The sequence below is a fragment of the Piliocolobus tephrosceles genome, chromosome 8 (assembly GCF_002776525.5).
Source record: "Piliocolobus tephrosceles isolate RC106 chromosome 8, ASM277652v3, whole genome shotgun sequence".
NCBI classification, from domain to species: domain Eukaryota; kingdom Metazoa; phylum Chordata; class Mammalia; order Primates; family Cercopithecidae; genus Piliocolobus; species Piliocolobus tephrosceles.
Window position 1 is genome coordinate 104,106,705 of NC_045441.1, and position 12,620 is coordinate 104,119,324.

The window sequence follows — 12,620 nt, forward strand, 5'->3', positions numbered from 1 at the left end:
TTTCTTGGTCCTGGCTTCTAATATGCATGGTATAATTTTTTATTAAATGTCAAGTGCTATGCATAAAAAAAAAATTACAGAAACTCTGCTTGATGTCTCTTGCTTCGAGCAATGACCGTTAAAGGCAGACCACCTTAAAATCAAGATTGGGTTTACCAAAGAATACATTTTGATTTTTGTAAGTAGTGGCCTATTTATAGTTCTTCCTAACTCCTAGGATATAGCCCCACAGGAATCCCAATGAAAAGCTTAGAGTGTTTTACCAGGGTCCTTCTTCCTCCTTCCTGAATTTTAGCTTGCAGGCACTGTGAAACTGACAAAATTTCTGCTCACCCTCTCACCATCTTAGCTATTGCTGCTTGGCTTCTCAGCTTGGCCTGTGTTGCTTGCACATTGACAGAATCCAACGTGAAAAATGACACAAATAAATGGCTCACTTCAGTATGTTTCCTTTCATTCTTAGATCTTTAACCCTTGGTAGTACTCCAACGTTTTTAGATATAGATTTTTTTTTTTTTTTTTTTTTTTTTTTTTTGAGACAGACTCTCGCTCTGTGGCCCAGGCTAGAGTGCAGTAGCCGGATCTCAGCTCACTGTAAGCTCCGCCTCCCGGGTTCACGCCATTCTCCTGCCTCAGCCTCCCGTGTAGCTGGGGCTACAGACGCCCACCACCGCGCCCAGCTAATTTTTGTATTTTTAGTAGAGACAGGGCTTCACCGTGTTAGTCAGGATGGTCTCGATCTTCTGACCTCGTGATCCGCCCATCTCAGCCTCCCAAAGTACTGGGATTACAGGCGTGAGCCACCGTGCCCGGCCATGTACATTTTTTTAATACAGTTTTTTTCATTATTCACAGTGTAGGCCTTAGTTTGAAATAAACTAGTCCATTTACAGCCAGAAATAGAAAGCAGCCACTGACTGATCGGTGGCCTATCTTTATGTATGCCTCTATATCTTACTGATTCCAAAAGTATTTAAGATAAGTTGACACACCTATGTGATGGTTGATTTGCCTTGTGTTCTATTTCCTGCTTGAAACCTAAAGTGTTTACTACTCTAAAATATTAATTAATTCTGTTGTAATTATTATGTAAACATATTCAAAATGCTTCTCCTCAATAGCTAAATCTGACTCCTTACATATAATATTTAGTGTATTTGGGAGGTCCTTTGTAAATGCTGTCTTGTACTTACTCATTTTTTTAAATATAAGAAACAGCGTTCTCAGAGACTAGATTATTTCCAAGTAAAAATAAAAACATTTATAAACATAAGCACTAGTATTTAATAGAATGTTGCCTGTATAATTTTGTTCTTTGATAACTTATAGTTACCTTAAAGGATATAAAATTTATAAAACAGGATGAGCAGAAGCTATATATATCTCCTATGGTTACATTAACACAAAATCTCAGTAATTCAAAATTGAAATTTACGAAACACTTCTAAGCTGTAGTTTGTCTCTGAACTAAGAAAATGTCTTATTACATAATTAAGTGTATAAGCACTGTGAAGACAGTTTATCCTACTTAAGAAAACAAATTGCTATTAAGGACTGTCTTAAGGATATCAACTGTTTTTTTGTTGTTTTTTTTTTTTTTTTTTTTTGAGACAGAGTCTCACTTTGTCGCCCAGGCTGGAGTGCAGTGGCATAATCTTGGTTCACTGCAAGTTCCGTGTCGCGGGTTCACGCCATTCTCCTGCCTCAGCCTCCCGATTAGCTGGGACTACAGATGCCCGCCACCATGCCCAGCTAATTTTTTGTATTGTTAGTATGAGACAGGGTTTCACCATAGCCAGGATGGTCTCGATCTCCTGACCTCATGATCCACCCGCCTCGGCCTCCCAAAGTGCTGAGATTAAAGGCATGAGCCACTGTGCCCGGCCAAGGATACCAACTTTTTGTATGGCTATGAACAGCATTTAAAAATCAGTTTAATCTATATCTAATAATAATAATACTTATACTATCTCATGTTTTAATTTAAAAAATGTCACTTGTACACATACTTAGTAATGACTGCAAATTACTATGGATAATTGAAAGTGCCAAAAATAAACTGCAATACAGGATTTCCCTCCCCAGCATTTTACTGTCAATTTAAAAAAAACTAGAAACCTAGGTACTCCATCCTCCCTAAAGAATCTTTCTGTAAAAGTCATGGTCTTTCTATATTTGGTTCCTACATATACTATATTAACTACAAATTCAGAAAAATGTTTGGCCATAGGTTTTAAAAATTGGGAATGAGTACACATAGAACAGATAAGTATACACAATTATATTTTCCCAGCTCAACTGATAACTGGCTCTTAATACAATTATGGGTCATTATTCAGTATTATCATTACTGTGGGCAAAACATGAAATTCCATTTTTAGCAGGTTCCAATTAATTTCCTTGGTGGGTCAAGGGACCTTTCAAGATTTACAAGCACTCAAGACACAAAGAACCTTTCGTTTTGTTTTCAAAGGCTCTATTCTATTTCATCTATTTCCCTAGCTCAAATCTTTATGACTCTTTGCTCATATTTATCGATAGAGAAGCAGCCACCACACTACACTGGCCATCTGTCAGAAAGTGGCAATTAGTTTAGCATGACAAAAACCAGCTGTTGAAACTGTATGTACACTATATGTTCACAATACAGTATTATTGTTATCGATGAGGAGACTACAATGTATTTCAGGAACCACTGTATCAGAAATTTGACTACAGAAATGGAAGTAAAATAAGAGATGTAGACATACCAGGGCCAGCATGACTTCTTTGGTGAGAATCAATGTTACTCAACCATAGCATCATACCACATTACATGGAGACATTATAGGATGATGGTTAAGGCACAGCTTTGATGTGAGGCACTTCAAGTCTTTGCTCTGCCATTTATTAATATTTACTATGTCCTTAAGCAGGTTATTTAGCCTCTCTATGCTTTAGTGTTCTCATCTATAAAACCAGGGATAACAATAATACCTACTTTATTGGTTTTTCTTAATTAGAATCAAATAAATGTGAAGTTAGAACTCCTAACCCAATGGCTACAAAAAAAAATAAGCAATCAGTAAATACTTTAAAAATATTATGGTTGTTTTTTTTTTTTTTTCTCTCCATAGATTATGTGTCTTTTTCTCTCTGTCTTTGGACCTGATCACTCCAGCACTCTCACCAACACCAGGTGTTTACCTATCTTTAGAAGTTTACCTTTGCTTCATAGCAACTACCTTAGTGTTGTCCATCTCAGACTTTGGGATTTCATCTTAGTTCACTTCAGACACACTCCAGGGATGCAACAGTGTATAATGGGAAAAGATTTAAACACAGTTATCAAATAGAAATAAAATGTATGCCACATGTGTAATTTTACATTTTCTACTAGGCACATCTAAAAAGGAAGAATCAGCCAGATGCCCTGGTTTTGCCTGTAGTCCCAGCCACTCAGGAGGCTGAGACAGGAGGATCACTTAGGCCTAGGAGTTCATGCCTAGCATGGGCAGCATAGCAAGACCCAATCTCTTATAAAATAAAACTAGAAGAAAAAGAGGAAAAAGAAACAGGTAGAATTTTAGTAATATATTTATTTGCAAGAATATATCCAAATTATTATGATTTTAACAAGCAGCAATCACCATATTTCAAGTGTTCAATAACTACAGGTGCTTGCTCTATCAGACAGTACAGGCTTACAGTCAAATGAATGTGGATTCAAATTCTGGCCCTGCTTTTTACTTGCCATACACTTGCTCTAAATCTGTTTCATTATGTTAAAAATTACTATCTCCAGCTATTGTGAGAATTAAATAAAAACAGCATACTCAAAGCACTTAGCACAATGCTTACTTACAGGCATGCTCATTCAAAGAATTCCCTTACACCAACCTTCTACTATAGAACTGAACACTGGCTCAATACAGTGAAATCTGTGATCTAGATTAACAGGAAAGGAAGAGAAAGGAAGCCCTTCATCCTTCCTTTCTAGCTGTCTATAAACTGTGGCCTTTTCTCCCACCCACACAGCTCTGTTCTTTGCTTCCTAGCAGCTATAAATTTGACTTGGTAGACTTATTTCTAGAACCCCTGAACCCTTGTAGTCATGACCCACGTATGTGGTTCCAAGAAACTAAAAAAAACCCATGCCTGAAAGAGAAATCCTACCATCTCCTTCTCCTCTGCCCCTGTGGTATCCACCTCCCCAGCTGGCCCTACTGCCTACTCAGACAGTTTCTCCCTCATTCAGGTGTTCCCACTGCTGCAGCTTCCTCAGCCTCAGCAACTGCCATCAACATTAGTGCTTCTCCATTTAAAGAGAGTCTGGCATCAAACATTAAAGAGGCTGAGCAGCATTCTGCAAAATAACTGAACAGTACCCTTCAAAAGTGTCAATGTCATAAAAGACAAAGATCAAGGAACTATCATATACTAAAGGTGACTAAAGAGATATAAAAAATGAAAATATGGGATCTTGAGTAGGAGCTTCGCCCAAAGAAAGGACATTAGTGGGAAAACAGGTGAAATTTGAATGAGGTCTATAGATTATACCTAATAATATTCTACTGATGTAATTTCCTGGTTTCAGTAATTGAACTATGGTTCTATATAACATTAACATTAGGGGATTTATGGGAACTCTCTATACTATTTTTGCAACTTTTCTTCAAAACAAATAAAAGTAAAATAAAGTTAAAACAATTTTAAATGTGATTATTTAGGACTTTATTACGAAAGAGCCTCTGTCCCAATGGACTTGTTAAGTGATATATTATTGTGAAATAGTGCAACTTATGTTGAACCAGAAAGGCCATCACACAGGTTAATGAAAAGTCAATTCCAAGGTATAGAAAATCCTCCTTAATCACCACTATGAGTTTGTAAATCACTAAGAGAGTATGATGCCACCTACATATACTGAGGACTTGATGACAGCAAATCATATTTTGTGCAATCAGTAATGTTATTAAGTAAATATAGCTACTGAATAACATACTTAAACAATAACTCCACTGTGACCAACTTTTTACAAGAAAGAAAGAGACAGTGAAAAATAAGAAAGAGATGCAAAAAAATAATATGCACCGACCTCCCTCTGCCAGACATCCCACACTATAGGAAACAACACTGGTCAACCAACTCTGAACAAAACCCCTTCCAATAGAAAGGACAGTCTGCTTTGCTATAGTGTGTATTTCTGCAACATGAATTAACATAGACAATCGGTAAACGGAAAAAAGATTTCAGTGTAATGCAGAAGTTACATTGGTTCATATGTAATTTTTTTCCCAGATCATTAATGTTTTGCTTCATTAGTAAAGGCAACTGAAGGCTATGTATACTAATGGCAGCAAACCAGGAAGCAATCAGTATTATACATTCAACCTTTCTCCTAGAAGTGCTATTGCAAAGTTAACCCTGATCTTTGTTTATAAATAAATAAATAAAACAAAGTAACACAAAACAATGAGGAGAGCATACAACTCTGGTATCAGAACATTTTGTACAAAGCTTACAAGCTTTTGTCTGTTTATGACGTCTGATGATAATGTCTTTCTGCCCTTGTATCCATAGACAGCCTCAACCCTTCCTTATACCACCTACCACTAAGCAATCCCCACCTGTTATGTTTTAAGTAAAATACTACTTTTACTGCCGTTTAATTCTTAGAAACTTCATGTCTTATAAACTGTGTTAGTATTTTTATTGAGATTGTTATTGTTTTCATCAATGCTCTGGTTATAAAGTTGAATAAGCCCTACTGATTTAAGTAAGAATTTGCAAACTGCAAATTTTCCAGAATAGCATAAATACTATAGTAGAAATGTTGTATTCCCACACATTCTGAATACACTGTCTCAAGATTTTTTTAATATAAAAAGGTTTTCAAAGATTACTTATCAATGAAGTATACTGTTAGTATCAATTTCTAAATAAAATTACAAAGCATATTTTACAATTAGCTTTAAATTGAACATTTTAATACACATTTCTGTATTCGTCACACATTTCTTAAATAGGATGCTCCAATGCAGTAACAAAAATTATCATCTATGTTAAAACCAAACTGATGCATTGTGTAAGAAAAGCAAATATTCAATATTTAACATAAATTAAATGTATATTATGAACTGTAATCAAACCAACATCAATCTTCTAAAAGGAAGCAGTTTCTAACTTGTATGAAAATACACGGATATAGGCTAGAAAGCATTTTTGCTCATAAGACTAAAAAGATACTTTTTTTTAGACAGGGTCTCACTGTCACCCAGGCTGGAGTGCGGTGGCACAATCACAGAGTACTGCAGCCTCGACCTCCCAGGCTCAATCAGTCTTCCTACCTCAGCTTCCCAGGTAGCTAGAACTATAGGCCCACATCACTAAACCCAGCCAATGTTTGTATTTTTTGTAGAGACAGGGTTTCACCATGTTGCCCGAGCTGGTCTCAAACTCCTGGGCTCAAGGGATCCACACACCTTGGCCTCCCAAAGTACCAGGATTACAGGCCTGAGCCACCTGACCCTGACCTAAAAAAAGACTTTAAATAATACTAAAGAAGAATTTAGCATCAGATTTTTTGTTTCTTTCTCAAAGTAACAATATTGCTTCATGATCATCTGTTGTTAAATATGTAATACTAGTAACTAAGCACTCTTTTATGTAAATGGCTCCTCCTAAAAACAAGCACGTGAAAGTTTGTGTTATTTGTGTATGACAAAGATATAACGTAAAACTGAGTCACTAAAAACACAGTCTGGGCCGGGGGCAGTGGCTCACACCTGTAATCCGAGCACTTTGGGAGGCCGGGGTGGGCAGATCACGAGGTCAGGAGATCGAGACCATCCTAGCTAACACAGATGGTCTCGTGAAACCATCATCACCATCATGGTTGGGTGAAACCTGTTTCTACTAAAAATACAAAAAATTAGCTAGGCATGGTGGCGGGTGCCTGTAGTCCCAGCTACTCGGGAGGCTGAGGCAGGAGAATGGCCTGAACTCAGGAGGCGGGGCTTGCAATGAGCCGAGGTCACACCACTGCACTCCAGCCTGGGCAACAGAGCGAGACTGTCTCCAGAAAAAAAACACAGTTCAACTGGAATAGCTATAATTTATATATCAATCCCAATTTGAACAGAATATTTTTGAAGTTAATGTATATAATAAATATCAATCACTATGAATATTTACATAAAAGAGTAATGTGCTCTTTTTAATATACTCCATGATATGGCAGGGTACTTTTATGAACCCATGCAACCCTGAATATCAAGGAGCCTTGTTTTATTCTTCAATTATCTATTCAAGTCCACTTGGTTAGAGATAGTGAGTATGTTTCTCACAGGGAAAAAAATACTGCACAATTGTCTGTATATAGTGTGACCTCTTTCACTTGGGTGGGTATCCTTTCCATCACCAACTAAGTGAGGATGTAACCTTGTCAAACCAAAGGCAAAACAATAATGAGCATATGACAGGCTAACCCAGCATGGAAAAGGTTGTTTAGGAGGTTGCAAAAATAGTACTCTGAATGACAAAATAAAAGTACACTTCAAAGAGCAGGTTAATATTTTTAAAAGCACTCAAAACCTGAGAGGCATTTAATCCCCCTCCTTGGATGTCTGCCATACAAAACTCCACTTGAATTTATTTCATTAGTCACTAACCAGAGTTGGTTAATATGTCTTCAAATGAATACTGGTAGAATAGTCTTGAAAGAAACACATTTATAGAATATCTATTTCCACAAAGCACTAGCCAAAGTTAAGTACAAATAAGCAGACAATGTCATGCTTTTACCAAATAATTTTAAGTTACCATCCAACAGGAAAAAAATCCTTCCAATTCAAGAATCAGAAATACAAATGGGAAAGGTATTTACCCAGTAGCAGGTTTTTACTGTAGCCAAATCAAATGGCAGTAACACTGCTACATTAATTGTTTCCCCTAACTGGCATAACAGGGAATCATACTATAACATTTTTATAAAGTATTTGAAACCAGAAGAAATTAGACAAGTTTGGCTATAGTCTTCCTAGTGTAAATTTACTTTTAAAGCAAACAAACAAAAATCTCCAAACCATTTAAGCATGTCCTAGGACTACGTATTATATCATTGTGTCAGTTATGCACACTTTGACATTCCTTTTCTACATTAAGACCAGAATGAAATTTTTGATCCTGACCAGTCACAATATTATAACAGTGAAACAGTGCCACCTTTTGGCCCCAAACAGAAGCATCCAGTACTAGTCTTTCAAACTTCCTTTTTCAGTTAAACTCCTGATGTACCTAAATGTCAATGAGTCTCATGTCATAATTATCACCTTCTAGGGATAGTTTTTATCTATACAAACCAAGAAAACATTGGGGTAACAAAAAAGTTGCTTACCAAAATGCAAAATTTCAAAATATTCCAAAGTAATACTAAATGTATGTATTTTTAATAATTTCTAATCAACATTAAATACATTTTACCCAATCCAAATATGTTAGTCAGCTAACATATTTTAAACACAAAAAGTTCTTTTTAGAGCACTGTTACACTGCAAAATTGATTTTTTAAAAACACATTATATTTAACATGTACTCAATTTTATAACTGGCAATGATATTAACAATGGATTACCATTTCAATCAGCATAAGTATAAATAATTTTATATAAAATATAGTATGCTTCTGAGTTACTTACACCAATGATACAATGTCACCACGGTGTACTTCAAAATTCCTCACTTTCCAGTGGTTCAAAAGCACGACATCAGATGACTGGCTCCCCCCAGGATTCAAAGAAGGCTAGAAAACAAGGAGAAAGAGACACATCTATCATTTGTATTTTTCGATCTTCATGGTTCTTGCACTTCATAGCTCGAGTGGAGTGAAATAAAACATTTCTAATACAGTATCTTTCTATAAATTGCTGTTCTAAAGTAACTGCAAATGATGAGTTTTCAAAAAGGCTCATTGGGATTCTTCACAGATGAACCAGAAAAAAATAAATTGCCAATACTTATTTGAAAGGAACGTGTGCTAGACATTAAAATCTTTAGTAAACTCCAGTAAAAAGGTATGAAAAGCCTTAAGAATAATATAAAAACATGAGGAAGAAGTGAGTCAAACCTCCCAATAAAGTATCCAGATAGAATCTAATTCCACAGTAGTACACATCATTGTTCCATCTGGGTAAAAGAAGAAATAATCCCAAATCACAGTCATATCCACAAATCTTCACAGTCATATGAAGAACTGAAGAGGGCAAAAGAAAAACGTGATAGGATTATCATTATTAAATGGATGACTTTCCCAATTTGACCTCTCTTTTCTCAAAAGGGCACATGTCCTAAGGGTCCTGGTCCCAGTTTGAGCCTAATAAGGGGCTTTCATCCTAGGATTCAGAGAAGTCTAACTGTGCCTGAGGATTAATGGATCAAGAACTGAGAAACATTTTGTGTAAAAATTTTTCTGAAGGTCAAGAACCATACAGAAACAAAAATTTGATTGGGGAACTATGAAACCAGCATACCTGTCATTTGGACAGGGGTACAGACAAAGCCAATGAACAACAAGCTTGAGGCAAGAACAGGGGGACAAAATAATTAGAAGAGCTAAGACAGCCTTTGCACTGTGTTTTAATTTTTTTTCATTTTTTATTTCAAAAGGTTTTGTAAGAAAAGGGGGTGTTCGGTTACATGAATTAAGTTCTTCAGTAGTGATTTCTGAGATTCTGGTGCACCCATCATCCGAGCATTGTACACTGTACCCAATGTGTAGGCTTTTATCCCTCACCACCACCCACATTTTCCCCCAAGTCCCCAAAGTCCAATGTATCATTCTTATGCCTTTGTGCCCTCATAGTTTAGCTCCCACATATCAGTGAGAACATACGATGTTTGGTTTTCCATTCATGACTTACTTCACTTAGAATAATGGTCTCCAATTTCATTCAGATTGCTGTGAATAACATTATTTCGTTCCTTTTTATGGCTGAGTAATATATATATGTGTGTGTGTGTATATATATATATATATATATATACACACACACACATTTTTTTTATCCACTGGTTGATTGATGGGCATTTGGGCTGGTTCCATATTTTTGCAACTGTAAATTATGCTGCTATAAACATATGTGTGCAAGCACACATCTTTTTCATATAATGAGTTATTTTCCTCGGGGTAGATACCTAGTATTACTAGGGATTGCTAGATCAAATGGTAGATCTACTTTAGTTATTTAAGGAAGCTCCACACTCTTTTCCATCGTGGTTGTACTAGTTTACACTGCCACTAACATTGTAAAAGTGTTTCCTTTTCACCACATCCACACCAACATCTATTTTTTTTTTTATTTTTTGATTATGGCCATTCTTGCAGGAGTGAGGTAGTACTGCACTGTGCTTTTGATTTGCATTTCCCTGATAATTAAAGATGATGAGGATTTTTTCATATGCTTTTTGGCCATTTGTATATCTTTTCTTGAGAACTGTCTATTCATGTCCTCAGCCCACATTTTTTTTGCTGTTTTTGTTTGTTTGTTTTTTTTTTAGTAGAGATGGGGTTTCACCATGTTAGCCAGGATGGTCTCCATCTCCTGACCTCATGATCTGCCCACCTTGGCCTCTCAAAGTGCTGGGATTACAGGTGTGAGCCACCGCACCCAGCCTCAGCCCACTTTTTGATGTAGTTGGTTGTTTCTTGCTGATTTGAGTTCTGACTCTCCAAGAATGCTACCATGGGAAGTGGCCATTTCTGTGGTGATAGGAAAGGTGCCAAGCAACAACTGAGGCTCTCCGCCTTCACTGAGGAGCTGATGACAGAAGCCAGTGGAGACACAACAACAGCAACCGGGGCAGAAGCAAGGAAAACAGTGAACACAGGACAACAGCCAGTCCCTGGAGCAGTAATGGCATGTCTTTTGTTAAAGATTCCTGGAATTATTTGTAGATTTTCTACAAAGCAAGAGTTGACAAATATGTCAAAATTCTGGCTGGAGGCTATTATCCTGACACTATTTTTGATCCAGGGTTTTGCAGCTAAAAAACGCTGGTTATCCTTGAACATCTCAAACACTGCCAGAGCTTTCACCAACTCCTTTAGTGATAATACCTAAATCTCTAACTTAGTTTTAAATTCCCTGCTAGTCATTTCACTTGACTACCTGTTAAAAAAAATTCAACAGGATTCAAATGGAATTTGTTATCACTTCCTAATAATAAAAAGGTTTTTTTTGTTTTTTTGTTCTGAAATAGTCTCTTCTGCCTCAGCCTCCAGAGTAGCTGGGACTACAGGTGCGCATCACTACGCCCAGCTAATTTTCGTATTTTTAGTAGAGACAGGGTTTCACCATATTGGCCAGGCTGGTCTCGAACTCCTGACCTTGTGATCCTCCCACCTCAGCCTCCGAAAGTGCTGGGATTACACACGTGAGCCACTGCACTGGCCTCTTCTTTTTTTTTTTTTTTTTTTTAAAGAGGGTCTCGTTCTGCCACTCAGGGTGGAGTGCACTGGCATGATCATAGTTCACTGTAGCCTTGAATGCCTGGGCTCAGTCTCCCAGGTCCCAGGTAGCTAGGACTACAGGTCTACAAGCGCATACCACCACATCCAGCTAAGTTGGTTTCCTTTTTTTGTTTTCCTTTTTTTTTTTTTTTTTTTTTTTTTAGAGATGGGAGGATCTTGTTATGTTGACCAGGCTGGTCTTGAACTCCTGACCTCAAGCAATCCTCCTGTCTTATCATCCAAAGCACTGAGATTACAGGTACGAGCCAACATGCACAGTCCTTTCTTATTTTCTTACATTCGGTTTACCCTTTCCCAGTCAACCAGCTTAAAAATCTTAGTTGTCTTCTTACTTCTCATCCAATCAGTCAGCAAGCTAAAGTGATCTTTTTTTAATCATAATGTCTTCTACTTTTGGCACATATTTTCTTTCCTCTCTAGCATCATCATATTTCAAGCACCAATCATTATGTAATTCATGCTATATCTACACTAATCAGTCTGTCACCTCCAAATTAGAAATTATTCCATTTCTTTCTAGTTACATGATCTTCAGCAAGTTACTTAACTTCATTATGCCATACATTACTAGGAAAATGGTGATGATTATTATCTAATTAATAATTAAATAATAATAGCCAATACCTACCAAGTACTTACCATGTGTCCTAGTCTAATAACAATAGCCAGATATATTAAGTGCTTACCATGTGCAAGATACTGTTTAAGGGCTTTACAAATATAGTTGACCCTTGAACAACGCAGGTTTGAACTGCATGGTTCCACTAATACACAGATTTTTTTCAATAAAAGTTACACTGAGTGTGCCTGCCTCTCCTGCTTCCCTTTCCACCTCTTCCACATCTGCCACCCCTGAGACAGTAAGACCAACTCCTCTTCTTTCTCCTCCTCCTCCTTAGCCTACTCAATATGAAGACAGCGAGGATGAAGTCCTTTATGATGATCCTCTTCCACTTAAGAAATAGAAATCTTTTTCTCTTTCTTATGATGTTCTTAATAACATTTTATTTTCTCTATCTTACTTTATTATAAAAATATATAATACATATAGCATATAAAAATATGTGTTAATCTCAACTGTTTATGTTAACAGGAAAGCTTCTGGTCAAAA

General features: G+C 36.7%; 1 protein-coding gene across 9 annotated transcripts in view; it reads right to left on the bottom strand.

The window, feature by feature from the left end:
* Window positions 1-12,620, bottom strand: part of IMMP2L (inner mitochondrial membrane peptidase subunit 2) — an 872,087-nt gene that overhangs the window by 795,877 nt on the left and 63,590 nt on the right. For all 9 annotated transcript variants that reach the window (XR_002734940.1, XM_023228172.2, XM_023228173.3 and 6 more), the window contains one exon: window positions 8,679-8,782. Coding sequence is in view for 8 of the 9 variants with exons in the window: in XM_023228172.2 (XP_023083940.1) it covers window positions 8,679-8,782 (104 nt within the window). In the remaining variant the exon portion in view is untranslated. The remainder of the gene's footprint in view (window positions 1-8,678; window positions 8,783-12,620) is intronic.